At 38.6% G+C, this 15,097-nt stretch overlaps 1 protein-coding gene across 1 annotated transcript in view; it reads right to left on the bottom strand.

The window, feature by feature from the left end:
* Positions 1 to 11,520, bottom strand: part of SLC5A9 (solute carrier family 5 member 9) — a 36,206-nt gene extending 24,686 nt beyond the window's left edge. Inside the window, exons 1-3 of the mRNA XM_070939563.1 lie at positions 11,512 to 11,520; positions 8,781 to 8,983; positions 6,002 to 6,073 (exon numbers count right to left, since the gene is read on the bottom strand). Coding sequence (XP_070795664.1) covers positions 6,002 to 6,073; positions 8,781 to 8,909 — 201 coding nt within the window. The 5' untranslated portion in view covers positions 8,910 to 8,983; positions 11,512 to 11,520. The remainder of the gene's footprint in view (positions 1 to 6,001; positions 6,074 to 8,780; positions 8,984 to 11,511) is intronic.
* Positions 11,521 to 15,097: the final 3,577 nt, after the last annotated feature.

Raw genomic sequence — 15,097 nt, forward strand, 5'->3', positions numbered from 1 at the left:
TTCTCTTTAATGATATTCCGCCCAGTACTTCTTGTCCTGCCCTCAGGTGCTTTGCAGAATAGGTTGATCCTTTCTTCTCTATGACACTGACAGTCTCTCAAGTATTGGAAGACTGTTATCACATCACCCCAAGTCGTTCTCTTTGTTAGACTAGACATACACAGTTCCTGCAACTATTCATCATATGTTTTAGCCTCCAGCTCCCTAATCATTTTTTCTGCACCCTTTCTAGAGTCTCAACATCTTTTTGCAACATGGTGACCAAAACTGGATGCAGTTTTTCAAGTGTAGTCTTACCAAAGCAGCATAAAATGATACTAACACTTCATGTGAACTTGACACTGTCCCTCTGTTGGTGCTGCCTAGGACTGCGTTGACTTTTTAGCAGCTGCAGCACACTGCTGTCTCATAGTTTTCCACTAGGATTCATAGATCCCTTTTACAGTTACTGATGTTAAGCCACACATCACCTATTCGGTACGTGTGCATTTGGTTCTTCTTGCCTAAGTGCAAAACCTTACTCTTCTCATCACTGAATTGCATTTTGTTGGATAGTGTTCAAGTCTATTAAGCTCCTTCAAACCTAAAGTCTTCTAAAGTGTTGGCTATTCCCTTCTGCTTGATGTCATCTGCAAATTTGATGAATTCTATCCCTTCATCTAAAATTGTTTATGAAGATATTGAGGACCACTGGGCCTAAGGCAGAACCTTGGGAGACCCCACTGAATACTTCCCTCCATGTAGATGTAGTTCCATTGAGGTCTATATGTTGCATATATTTGGTCAGCTAGTTATGAATCCATGTCCTGATGGTGCGGTCTATCCCACATTTTTCTATCTCACCAAGAAGTAGATTGTGGTCTACTTTGTCAAATACCTTACTGAAGTCCAAGTATACCATGCTCATAGCATTTCACTAGTCCACTAATTTAGTCACTTTGTCAAAGAATGCAATAAGATTTTTCTAGTATGATTTTTTTTGACCTCTAGTAATAATTTTACTTGTTTCTAGATGTTCACAGAGCTGTTGCTTAATTATCTTTTCCAGGATCTTCCCAGGTATTGATATCAGACTGATTGGTCTGTTGTTTTCTGGATCCATTTACCTCCCCTCCCTTTTTTGAAGAGAGGAACTAGATCAGCTCTCTTGCAATCCTTTGATAATTGTCCAGTGCTCCAGGATCTTTGAAATATAAGGTTCAGTGGTTCTGAGATGATGACTTCCAGCTCCTGTTTAATCCTGCCACAATAAGGATCTATGTCTTTGGGAAGAGAGCCTCCCTATTCCCTTAAGATACGAATGCACATTGTACAGTCAGGCTCTTTACATCCCAGCTGGGATGTTGTTAGTGCTAGCTTCAGGGAAAGGTTTCTAGTCTTATCTGGTATTAATATTTTAACTATCCCAAAGGTGAGAAACAGGTCAAATTCTATTAGCCTTTGCTTAGGGCTCCAAAGTGCAAAGGGAAAAATATGACTCTCACAAAAGAAAAGGGGTGGGTGGATGAGAAATCACAGAGAGGCCATAAGAGGTTTGGAAGGAGAAAATGTAATTTTCTAAATGCTAATTTTTTATTATACGTATGTATGCATGCATGCATGGGATGTATGTGTCCATCCATAGGCATGCAAGCATACATAGGCATTCAAAGCTACTTGAAGTTGCTTGGTATGATTGAGGTTGTTTAAAAATGTTTAAAAATGAAAGTTCAGTACTATGTTCCCATAGTACATAGTACCGAATATTAGGTTATTAAGGTACGACATAGAGGTATGCCTGTTTCTTTTTCTTTTTCTTTTTCTTTTTCTTTTTTTTTCTTTTTCTTTTTTTTTCTTTTGTGTTATATTGTCTTGTGTTTTGTGTGTTATTTATATGATGTGTTGTTTTCTCTTTTTAATGGAAAATGTAAATAAAGACTATTTTTTAAAAAAATAAAAAAATAAAAATGAAAGTTCAGATATTTTGGACAAACGGATTGTATGCTTACAATGAATCTTGTAAAGGTCATCTGCCCAGTTCTTTGTTCAAACAAAAAGAAATATTGCTGTGAGATTAGATGACTAAATTTGCTTCTTAGAGGTATAGCATCTGTTGTGGTCCGCCAGCAGCCTGCGGAGCTGGCAGTGGAGTTGGACAGTGAGGAGGCTGGGGAGGAACATGGGCCATTCCTGGAGTCTGAGGAAGGCCCGGACGAGGGCTCTGTGTCAGAGGCAGAGATGGGGCCAGGGCCATCTGGGAGTGATGCGTGGACTCCGGAGCCTCCAGAATCGGACAACAGAAAGGTGCGTGCATGCACAGAGCTGTCAGAAGGTACAAACAGTTAAAACAAATGGGATGACTCGGGAGTAAGGCCAGGAGATGACTGGCCCCTCCCATAAGGCTTAAAAGATGAGCAAAGGCACGTGGGAACTTTGCAGTAAAGCAACATTGTTAATTCTGTTCCCAGTCGGCATCTCTGTTTGATTCTGGAATCTGTGTGGCTTTGCCAAGTAGGTCTCTGGCAGAGTGTCAAGAGAGATAAAGGTTGGTGATTATCCCAAAGGACTTCTCCTGAAGGACTTTTTGCAAATAATTGGGACTCAGCTGTGAATGGATGTAATTCACAGCTGTTGCAATAAAAGAGGTTTTTGGGACTACTTGTGCACAACAGCATCTCATCAATCTTTCATAATGGATAGTTGGGATTTTTTTTCCTTTTTAAGAATTAAAAACACAAAGTAACACTTGGTCTTCTTTAGGATAGAACTCAATTAGTTGGGAGTGGGTCAAAAATCAACATGGAGTCTTCTTAAAAACAAAGCAACATATCTCTTTTGGGACTCTATTCTCATGAAATTTGCCTTTTCTCTCAAGAAATTTAACCTACCAAGGAAGTTGTTGGGCACAACTGGCTTCTTGTCAGCCTTTTAAATTTCCTACAATATTACTGTAGGTAAACAATAGGTTAAATATCACTGGAGCACAAAGCACATCAAACCTTTATATATGTTTGTATTTGTGTGTCTATTAAAGGTATGGGGAAAACATTGTCTATAGAATTTACAGTTCATATAACCCAAAGTTGAAGTTCAAGGTCATATTCAGCTTGCAGTTAAACTCTCAAAAGATCTACAGCATTGTATTTTTGAGGGAGGGTGAAAAAGATATTCATCCCACTGACACTTATTTCTCTGGGCCTTTAAATTACTGTTATATTACCTTTTTGCTCCAAAGAAAATGTGTCCTTCAAAAGGTTTATGCCTTTCCAGTGAATCATTTTGGAGATTTAAATCCAAGTGGTTTAGCACAGAAAGCTACAATCTTTACAAAGTTGCTCAATAAATGAAGAAGTTATTAGATAGTGAGAGGGAAAAACTATTTTTGCCACCGTTTCAGCTAAGAGAATAGTAGCTCTTTTGAACCTGAGGGATTTTTATTTTTATTTTTTTAAAAAAATCTTGAAATACTCCATTATTCTCTTGTGGCTATACTAAGTTTCCCCTTATCCCCCATTCTCTTTTCAAAGCCTTGGTGATCATATTTTAAGAGCCAATAATATTTTATAAATCCCAAGTGGCATTGTACATTCGTTTGTGTACAAATATGAAGTTTAGCTATTTAAATCCTCAGTTGGCTGCCAGCAATATATTGCTGCTTGAGATAAAGTTTTTCATTGCTTTCCTTGGTCTTACTGCATTTTAAATAGGCTACCTGAGTGACAATATAGTTGAACCCTCCCCCTAGTGCTTACCATACTAATTATTTGGCCACCAGAAGTATCTACAGAGTGTTAAAAAAGGTCAAGATGGTAGCAACAACTGTGTGATTGAAGACTTAAATGTCTTGCACTTTATGCAACCCACATAAACACCAGTGGTCATTCCAGACTGCAACAAGGCTATGATTTGCAGAGTTGAATGTCTCTTACACTTGCATATTTACTATAGCTGCTAATATCTACCCTGTTTCCCTGAAAATAAGACATCCCCTGATAATAAGCCCAATCAGGTTTTTGAGCACATGCACTAAAATAAGCCCTCCCTGAAAATATTTAAATGCAGAGATGGAAATCAGGTAAGATGGCAAGAGGAGCCTCATCTTGCTCCACATGCCCCAAAATAATAAGACCTCCCTGAAAATTTATTTATTTATTAGTCACATTTCTATGCCACCCAACTCCCTAGGAACTCCCTAGGGAGGCCAAGCGCTTATTTTGGGGTTCAAAAATATAAGACAGGGTCTTATTTTTGGGGAAACACGGTAAGTCTACTCTCTTTTTTACTTCTTTTTTTGAATTAGTGTAACATAGGGTTCCCCACCGAACAGTGCAATGGCCTACAGGCAGTGGTGTGATTCAGCCAGTTCGCACCACTTCGGGAGAACCGGTTGTTAACTTTCTGAACTGGTTGTTGGAAGAAATCATTAGGGCAGAGAACTGGTTGTTAAATTATTTGAATCCCACCACTGCCTACAGGTGAAGATGCTTGCTTCTCACTCAAAAGGTTGAGAGTTCAATCCTAGACAAATGTCTCTCTATCAGGGCGCAAAGAGAAAACATCTGCTGCAAACTCCGCATAGGCATCAGGCAAGACATCCAGCCAGCAAACACTCAGCTCCATTCAGTTGCCATGGCTCCACCCCGATTAAAGGGATTAAAGAGTCATAAAAAGAAAAAAGAAAAAAAGCATTCTCCAAAGTGGTCAATTGACCCAAGGGTCAATAGAATCATCCAAGGGGTCAAAAAGGTCTGGTGGGATCAAAAGAGGGTCAAATTAGTGTCTGGAGGATCAAGTGGTTGACAAATGATGTAAGATTAAATGGGGTGAATTAATTTGGGCGGGGGTCTCTATAGAGTTCCATTCCAGTCCCTAGTCTTAAAGGGGAGGTGGCTAGCAGCAAGATAGTACCCTCCAGGGTTGGATAGTCAGCCACTACCACAGCAGCCTTGAGTTGTCTCTGTGTATTGTTGCTGGCCTTGAAGCAGTCATTAAGTGGGAAATCACTGTAACTGTACTTTGCTTTACTCCACTCCACTCCCCCCTCTTTTGAAATATTTACCCCAGCTCTGGGATAATTAGCAAGAAGGCAAGTAACATTCATATTTACATTCATTGGAAAAGAAAGGACAAGAAGAGAGTAAGCAGGCACACAATGGGGAATACACTTGACTGTTTGCATAGTATTTTCAGGGCTGCCAGAGACACCACATTCCTTTCAATGTGTATTGCAATGACCTCATGGTCACATGATCATGATTGCCAATGCTCTCTGCCAACTTCCCACAAGCAATGCAGAAGTCAGCTGGAAATCAAAAGTTGCTCCTGCTCCACTGCTGTTTTGCCTACCTGTGGGTCATTCTGTTTACCTATTTACATAAGTAAATATTGACTTATTAAATTTTGCTTGCTACTACAATTATTTAAGATATATACTCTTCTTAGATGATAGTATTGGGGGGAAATACGATCAGCCTAAAATTTAATGTTTTTTCTGGTTACATCAGATTCCACTACGTTTCTCTCAAAGGATGACCCAAGACCTCACAGGTTTACCTAGTTTATTCTAAAGACAGAATTTGAATTTTGAAATAAGCTAGCCTATGAACCTGATTCAGTTTGATGCAGAAAGTTGTCCTGTTTTGGTTTAGTTCTGTTTTGTTACTATTTAGATGTATAAAAACTAAAAGTATATTGATGTAGGAAGATGGCTTTTTATTGTATCTCATCTCTTGCACTTAGAGTTAAAGCTGTCAAAGAGTCATTTAATGGGGAGATAGGTGGCATATAAATTAGAATGGGATGGGATGGGATGGGATGGGATGGGATGGGATGGGATGGGATGGGAGGGAAGGGAATGGAAGGGAATAGAATAGAATCCAGGTTGCAAAAATCCAAATGACCATGAGGTTAGTATAGCATTAGTTTTCTGTGCCTCTCAGCTGCCACATGGTGGGCATCTAACTAGAATCCCAGTTTTGATAGTTTCAAGAATATGTAGAACTAATAAAGTATTTATACTCACAGGCCACCATGTCATGGATCTTCCAGCCAAAAAATAGCCTCCAACTGTTCCTCGACTGGCCCGAAGAGAAGACTAAAAGAAAAAAGAAAAGAAATGCTGAAATAAGGAAAATACTGGCTTGGATTTTAAGAAAATGGAATGATACAACATTCACCGAAAAAGGAGGGAACTACAATTGCTTTTATAAAGGACTTGAACTCCTTTGTGGACTTTTTGCTAAAAATGGATTAAAAAATGAACTGATGATTTTAGAATTTATTTATTAAAAATGTTAGATTAAGAAAAGAAGGTGACAGCCTTACCAGGTAGATCAAACAGGAAACATGGCCAGATAAGCTAATTTCACTTTATTGTAAAGCTACATTAACAGGATCTTGCAAATCTAAAAAGACCATTTTCCCATGGTCACCTTTTCAGCCTGAGGGTCCATCTGAGTCTCTTGCTCTGCCCAATATGCAGCTGTGGGCTCTGCTTCCTCTTATCTGATTGTTCCCTAGACAGCATCTCTTTGCCTGGTTTTCCAAGGTATTCCCACATACCATTACAGAAGGGAACTATAATATATAATTTGGGTGGGTGAATATGATAATCATGCTTATAACTGCTGCTAAGAAGATTGGAACTCATTTCTTTAGATATTTTTATTTTGTCTTTTATTTTCTTATCCTTTTTTTGCATTCTTTTTATCTTCTTTTTCCAACTTTTCCTTTATGTTTCTGGATTTTTTAAACCTATGTAAAATCTTCTTATAATAAAATTACTTCTAAAAAAGGAAGAAGCATTTAACAGAATAAGAGATTTATTCCATCCCTTCTCCTTTCAGACCTCTAAAAGTGTCTAAGTTGTGGGCCTAGACCAATGTGGTTGGCACTGGGGCTACATTTACACATAAGTGGGCCAGGTTTCAAACACCAATGGATGGGGGTGAATCAAAAATATCAAGATGGTGTATGAAATTATGGGATAAAAGCCCCAACTGCTTTTTTTTATGTCTAACCACAACTGCATAGCTCTTTTGATCTAAGGTGATGTTCCATATGAGTCACAATTGAGATTTTCTCTTTATCCTCCTTGGAGTTGGAATTTTTACTTTTTAAAACCCCTGTTGAGTTTACTTTGGTACTAAAGACAAAAGGGACCTGAAGATCGAAAAAAATGGGATGCGGGATGGTGTCATACGCAACTTGGAGGCTTCCCCATCCTTTCCCAAAGAGGTTCCTTTCCCAAAGAGGACAGCATAAGGAGAAAGAAAGGTAGGAAAATATCCCTTGATGAAGTTTTCTACAAGGAAGAAATGCAGAGAAATATAAGGAACAGAATCACATGTTTGTTTTACTTGCTCCACCTTTTTTCTTAAACTTTGATCTATTGATTTATTTATGAGTCTTTTATATCACCTCAGCTGTATGCAACACATAGCAGGCATGCTTCAATACCTATTCCCTACTGGGGACCCTGGCATTCAAGGTTTTATGCCAGAACACAGTGAACTTGAGAGCGATACTGTCTTCAAGACTGGCACACAATACATTCATCATGTAAGGAATGAATACATTCACTGCTATAAATTAGTGTAGATGGATTGTGATAGATCACTTCGAGGTTTGTATATAAAATGCAATATTTCAGAGAGGAGGTTTGGATTTATCAGATGTTGGGTATGAAAGAGACGGACATGGCTGCTGATCAGTGGTGGGTTGCCCCCGGTTCAGACCGGTTCTATAGAACCGGTAGTAAAACTGGCGGGAGGCTCCGCCCACTGACTCCGACGTCATCAGGAAACTTCTGTGCATGTGCAGAAGCGTGCGCTGGCAGCCCCATTGCGAACCAGTAGTAAAGGTAAGTAGAACCCACCACGGCTGCTGATACTCTCTGAAAGCAGAAAGTTGGGGTGATGGATTCAGAAAAGGGCAAGGAGGACAGTCTTTCAATGATCGAATATCTCCTTTGCATGCAGAAGCCCTCAGGTTCAATTGCCTAGCATTTCCAGATAAGGGTTGATAACCCCTGCCCAAAAGCTTTGGGAACTATTGCTGGTCATTTGTCAGCAATAGGTTAAATGAATTAATGAGCTGATTGGTGTAAGGCAACTTCTACCAGTCAGCAACTCTTCTGAAACATATTGTTACTACTGCGATTGCTTCTATAAGCAATGTTGTAGAGCAACAGTGAAAATAAAGAATGCTGTGGAGAATATTCCGCTATCTTCTGTATCTGTGGTATATCAGGAGGAAGGTGCATAAATTCACCTGCGAAACTAAACAGTTGTCTGTGCGATAAATAACATAAATAAGAAGTCTCTGTTTTGCAAAGAGAATGATTTATTTCCAAGCTAGGGTTTGTGTTAGGAAGGGAAAGGCACCAACCTTAATGCAGCTATCAGGCAAAACAAAAAAACAAAAACAAAAAAAATCCCATCAGGAACAAGAAGCCTGTGTCTTTCCATAGGGCCACTCAGAGGTGGTATTCAGTCAGTTCAGACCGGTTCATCCAAACCGGTAGCGGAAATTGCCGGTGGGTCCACCCACCCACCCTGGCTCTATACCATCCTAGTTAGGCAAGTTTTTGAGGCCAGGCGCATGCGCAGAAATGGCACCTGTGAGCAAAGCTAGCTACGCTCACATTTGCGAACCGGTAGGGAAAGTAAATAAATACCACCCCTGGGGCCATTGTATGGTCTACCTAAAGGACACAGACAGACAGACAGACAGACAGACAGACAGACAGACAGACAGACAGAGGTTCCCTAATTGCCAAAATGGCCATTTAGGGGACTTACCCATATTCCTACAGCTAGGACAAAGATGAAATAAATGACAACGACAACGATGTCAGGAACTCCAAAGGCAAAACTTTTTTCTTCAGGCTTGTCATCGAGTGGCTCATCTGGGGCTGATGTCTGGCTCATGATTGTCGAAAAGTGTTGGCTGTTGCCTCTACAGTTCAGACTGGACTTTGGCACGTTTTTCTTTATTACTTTCCCTTAATAAATATTAACAGATTTGAGAAAGCGAAAGTGTTAATGAAACAACGAGGAAATCTATCCAAATATATCAGTTCTGGGCACTTGACAGCCTTCAGCTTTACTGAGCCCTTGATACAGATCTGGATTATGTTTCTGGTACTTCTGTAATGTGTGAATTAATTGCATAACTTTGTTTTAATAACTAGGAAAATTGCCCACAACTCTATCTTGCCTTATGTGATAATGTGCTGGCATTTCTAATATGTTGCAGCAGTTGTACAACTTAAGTTTCTAAAGCAACTCTGGAGAACTTAAAATTTGGAAGTGTTTAATAACCTATCCTTTCTTTTATGTACATTGAGAGCACATGCACCTAGACAAATTCCTTGTGTATCCAATCACACTTGGCCAATACAAAATTCTATTCTATTCTGTAATGAGGGACCCAACCATGGAAGTAGACCCATTCAAAGCATGGTTCAATATTTGAAATAACCAAATAAGTCAACCTGCTGCATTCAAGGAAATTAAACCAAAAAGTGATTTTCCTATTTTGGGTTTCCCTCCAGGCATTCCTTTTTACAGGATTAAGATTAGCCCACTAAAAAAATACGAAGAAAAATTGCACAGTTTGTACTGGAAAGGAAGATAGATAGCATGCTGACAAATGAATTATTCTCAAATTCTGGGGAAAAAAAATCCCTTGCCTGCCATTCAAGTTGATAACGATGAAAGGGATTGTGAAGATCCTTTAAAAGAGCTGTTTTGGCACATATAGTAGTACGGTGATGTGCAAGTAGTCAGACCCAAAATGGAAAGGAGACTTTGGAGGGGAAAGGTGATCAATGCATCTTTGGGAACTACCTTAAGCTGTTTCTGGGTTCATACAGCAGCTGAACCAACATCTCCCCCAAAACACTGCTTTGGATACAAATAGGTGCAAATTCCTACAGTGGTGCAAATGAAGCATTTCTTTTCAAATCATTAAAACAATTCCATCCCCCCCCTTCCCGACTTCTGCAATTATTTTGGCAGCTGTTCCCAGCTGATCCCAAACATTTGTTCAGGCATGGTCATTTTGCTTTGCATTAGTCCCAGCCTTCCTGAACTCACAAAGTTACATTGTCTTATTGTACTCAGTGAGATTTAATTTGTAGTGAGTAAATATTAGAGGAGTAAGTTATAATGTACCCATCCTAATAAAACAATTTCAAGAATCCTTTTAGCAACGGTGCAAGAGAAAGCAGTATGCATTAACACAGCACCATCTTGTGGGTATAAAGCAGACAAAAGAAAGTTTCATATACAGCCAGAATTACTTTGCTCTGGTCAGTAAAACGTTTGTGTTTTTCTCTTGTGTTCCTGTGTCTAGAATTGATGGCTATCGGAGACATGTTGGGGATTATTTGCATTTAATCTTCCACAATGTGCCCAATAATAGAAGCACATTACCAGCTGTGGGAAAAAACTGGCAGTTAGGGAAGAGACAACCTACAAATTGAGCAAAAATAAATGTCAGTAAGCTGAAAATGTCCTCATCCTGACAGCCTACCTAGCATCAAACTGGCTTATACCTGTCATTATTCAACTATCCACTTTTTTTAGTACAAGAAAATTGATCAAATGTTTAATCTTTCTCTCTCTCTCTCCCACTCCCTCCATCTCTCCCCCCTCTCTCCCTCTCTCTCCTATCTATTATCTATCTATCTTTCTATCTATCTATCTATCTATCTATCTATCTATCTATCTATCTATCTATCTATCATCTGCCAGATTTTTAATGAAATGTTTTAATGTCGCTTTTAGCCATGTTATCACTTTCACTATATAAAATACATCAAAATGTAAAACTGCATGTTTTACTGCAGAATTTATCTGAAGTTCTGAAGTCAGACACGAAAGTATATTCTGTTCCCTCTTCTATTTGTCATTTGCCTCTTCTGGAGAAAGATACAGTTTTTTTCAAAAACCCTCTTGGTATCTGAATCACAAACAAACATTCTGCAGTGTGGTCAAAAAAAGTCAACTTGGCAGCTGCCACAGTATGATTAAAACAACACATAAAAAAACAGGTGGAGCTTTGATTGCACTGTCACAATTGCCATCTCCGTGTTTGTTATTTAATTGTATCCTGAAGACACTCCTGGATTTAATTTAATTCTAGAAATGTCAGAAACCACAGAAAAGTCCAAAGCACTACTCTTTCTTTTGTGGTGTTCTTGTTCTGCCCTTCCAAATACAAGTATCATTAGAGATATAGAAGATTACCTCACCTATTCACCTTCCCCCTCTTTGTATGTAGAAATGACCCTTTCTACAAAGAATGCTATCAAGTAAAGAATAATATAATCTTGCAAATTTTTGCAACCGATCCTACAAGTTTGTGACAATGATGAAAACATAAATATCATTCTTAAGCATAACAGAAGCATAGGAATGCTATGCTCTTTTTAATAAGCAATTAAAGAACCCAAACTTTCATCCTGACACTTACTTCACCACCACCACCACCATCATGATCATCTGTTCCTGAGTAGCACAATACCTTGAACTCTTTTCCTTCCTTTGCTTGGCTTTTTTCTTCTCAGTATTATGCCTGACTTGCATCATCTCAGTTTTGGTTCATGTCAAAGTGAAAGGAAGCAATAAGCTGGCCCGGGAATCCACCTTTACATTCAAGGTTATGTGCACTCCTTCCTGGTACACCCTCCTTCTCTCAGTTGGGTTTCACAACTTGATACTTGGCTGAATGACATTTGCTTCGCCTTGCTTATTTATCATACGGTGCCAACTTCTGTCAAAACCACCCACCCAGAAAAACTGGCCATTGATCATTTCAGCCAGTGTGCTCCACCTAAGACTTTCATCTTTGTCTGGTTGCATTTTATTTCAAAATAAAAGGCATTCAATGTAAATGTGGTTCTACATAAACAGGCAAAATAATTGAGATTGACTGAGAATTCAAAGCAAATTCAAGTCATTTGTAGTATGTATTGGCAGTGGGGGGACCAGGGCCACAAATGGCCCTCAGAGAAGGGGCGGGGTTGGTAGCCTGTGTGGGTACCCCAAATACTTCTGAAATACATTTCTGTCTCAACTCTATTATGAATTGTGTTCCCCAAAGTCCTTTCCAGATTCAGCTCTCCATGTGATCTGGGATTTATTAGAGTAATAGCCCATTTTACTAGAATATGCAATGCACACAGTTCAGAAAATAAGATCAGAATTAGAAGAGAGGAAAAGAAATGAAGAAAAACATACAGTCTGTTGAAGAGCAAGGATAAAACAGTAATCCTGTTCTAATGCTCTAAAATAAGTATTTATAAGTATAAAATAAGTATAACTTATTCTTAAATTGTTCTGTTCATTATAAACCAGAACATATGATTTGTGCAATTTGGAGAGTGGGGGGAGGGGGGAGAGGGAAGGAGGGAGGGAGGGAGGGGGAGAGAGAGAGAGAGAGAGAGAAAGAGAGAGAGAAAGAGAGAGAGAATAATGCTTAAAGGAGATAATAAACAACATGGGGAGACTAGTACCCACATTACTAGTCTTTCACCTCAACATAAACAGTCTGCAACACAGATAGCAGTGGAAGCAAGATTTTATATTTGTGACTGATAAAGAGAAGAGAAGAATGTGGTAGTATAGCTATTTTGCTAGCTACTGTGGGAAAAAGACCATACAGTACATATAACACTAATGCCACAGAACTCTGATAAACTGAAATAACTAACAGAAGGGTTCAGTGACTTCAGAAAAAAATGTTATAGACAGATACTGGTTTTAATCCAATACCAAGAGGAAGAGATAGATTTTTACATCACAGAAGTCATGACTCATGACTCTGGCATTCATACAGAGCTTTGGAGAAATTAAAAGAGTCTTTGTATAAGCTAGTGCTAGGTATTCCTTTCAAGGAATACCTAGCACTAGCCTATACAAAGACTCTCTCCCTATTGCCAGTGAGAAATTAGAGCTAAATTACTTTTGTTTAAAAAAATTAGATTGCAAATACACAGAATACGTTAAACCAAGAATCAGCACTCTAGCATTATCCACATATACAGAGCAGGTTTATAGGTTTGAATTTCTGGACTTTGTGCTTGTGATAGGAAAAAAAAATGAAAATTTGACTTTGTTTTGTTGATTAGAAAGGTTCGTCGTTATAGAAATGGCTAGTATATACTATTGTATAAAAGTAAAGAGTTGGGCTTGTAATGTTATTATCTTCAACTGTGCCAAAGAGAGTTGGAAGTCAATGCTTTTTTCCTTTCTTTTTCCTTTCCTGCCCCACGTTTTCTCTTTTCCCCTTTTTCCTTCTCCTAGTTTTCCATTACTTTTTTTTCCTTTTGTATCTTATATTCTGATAAAATTTAATAAAAATTTGACAAGTAAGATTTTAAGGACTAAAAATCAGGAATCTAGCAGACCATCTCTAAGTATGGGATGCTGTGTGGAAAATAAATACCTGGCTTACAAGAAAAACTACAAAAGGTTGGGGGAAAAAACAACGAATTCAATATTTTTTGTGTCTGCGTTTAATAGGAAAAACAATACCATCATTATACAGTGATGAGTATTCTACAGGCTTATTATTTAAATTAATTTAAAAACTGAGCAATATGGCCTCAATGTTTAAGTACTTCAATCCAGAAGAACACTTGATATCATAGTGTAATACTTCAGAAATTGGCATTACAGCAATAATGATGCTGAAGCACCAGCAAATAGCTTTTATTAGTAGAGTATAAACTGAAATTTAAGGCAATACACACATGCTAAAATGTAGTTTGTAGCAGTATTGACTGCAGTATTCAGAAATGTTGTTAAAGCAATACACAGTAATGCAGTAATACACAGTAGGAAGATGTACTTAAAGCCTGTTTCATAAAGCATGGAATAACATTTTATTTTCAGCAATAGCCCTACAATATCTCCCCAGAGAAAGTGTACATTTTTAAATTAAAATGGAAATTCCCACACAAAACATCTCATAGGTATTCTCAGTGTTATGGAAAAACTGAATCAAGAGTCAAGATAGCCAAAAGAACATTTTTATAAGCAACTGAGACTCCAGGGAATTCTTACCTGGCTGTACTGAAGCACTGCAATACACTTACCCTAATATTAATTGGGTTAGGGAGACACATTGGCAATTGTATTTGAAGACATAAATGAATGATGTCATCTTCAGATCACCCCTGATCCATCATGAAGGCAGCATGAACTTGTCTTCTTCTGTTCCAGTTCTAAAGTGGTGTTTTCAAGCATTTCTGGCACAAACTAGGTCATACAAGCTATTTATAGCTCTACATATCTAAGTATTCTTTGGGGCTCCCTGGCTCCTATTAGCCCCTCTGGTCTTTGGCCACTGATTTTCAGGGCTTTCAAGACTCTTGGCAATGGGAGGATCAGGATTCACCCACTGTGCCAATAACTCCTCTTTCTTAGTCCTCTTGCCTACACAGCCAGGCCTAATAACAGATCCCTAAATTATCTACGCTGAGAGGAATGTTAAGAGAAGTTGTGTATCTTGGGTGGGGAAGCATCTCTTTAGCCATCAGCAATTCTACCCCACAGTAGAGTTTTACAAAATCATGGAACTGTCAAAGGGAGAGAAGTGGTGTAGTACTTGAAGTTGTGATGGGGATTATTTGATGAGGAACAGGGTACAATATTTTCCCTCAAATGAATAATTGGTACTACTCGTCTGAGGGTTTATACACAGTTCCAGCCATTGAAATATATAGCTATTCTCAACTGATTTCATGTGCCTACTCATAAAGCCAGGATGTCAACAGAGTCTGTTCTTGTTTTTCTTGTTTCTCCTGGAAAGGATTTGAGTATAGCTTATGAGGAAATACGCTCCAGTCAAAATCACTTCCTGGTAAAGTACAAGAGTTAAAGAACAGCTCTGCACATATTATTTAATGCATTCGCTTTTCCAGCCTCAAGGAACTCAGAACAGTAATTTAATATGTCTCATATATTCTTTCCCCTCTTTTCCTCCCTCCTTTTCCCTCATGGATACGCAGAGGCAAGTTCTATAGGTAAGCAGGGATATAAAATCTGTTTCTCTAGACAAATCCAATTCTTAAGTCCCTACACCACATTGGTTTTCATTAAGCCTA

Source organism: Pituophis catenifer, unplaced genomic scaffold, assembly GCF_029215685.1.
Source record: "Pituophis catenifer annectens isolate HBS135680 unplaced genomic scaffold, rPitCat1.0.hap2 SCAF_3, whole genome shotgun sequence".
Classification (NCBI taxonomy): domain Eukaryota; kingdom Metazoa; phylum Chordata; class Lepidosauria; order Squamata; family Colubridae; genus Pituophis; species Pituophis catenifer.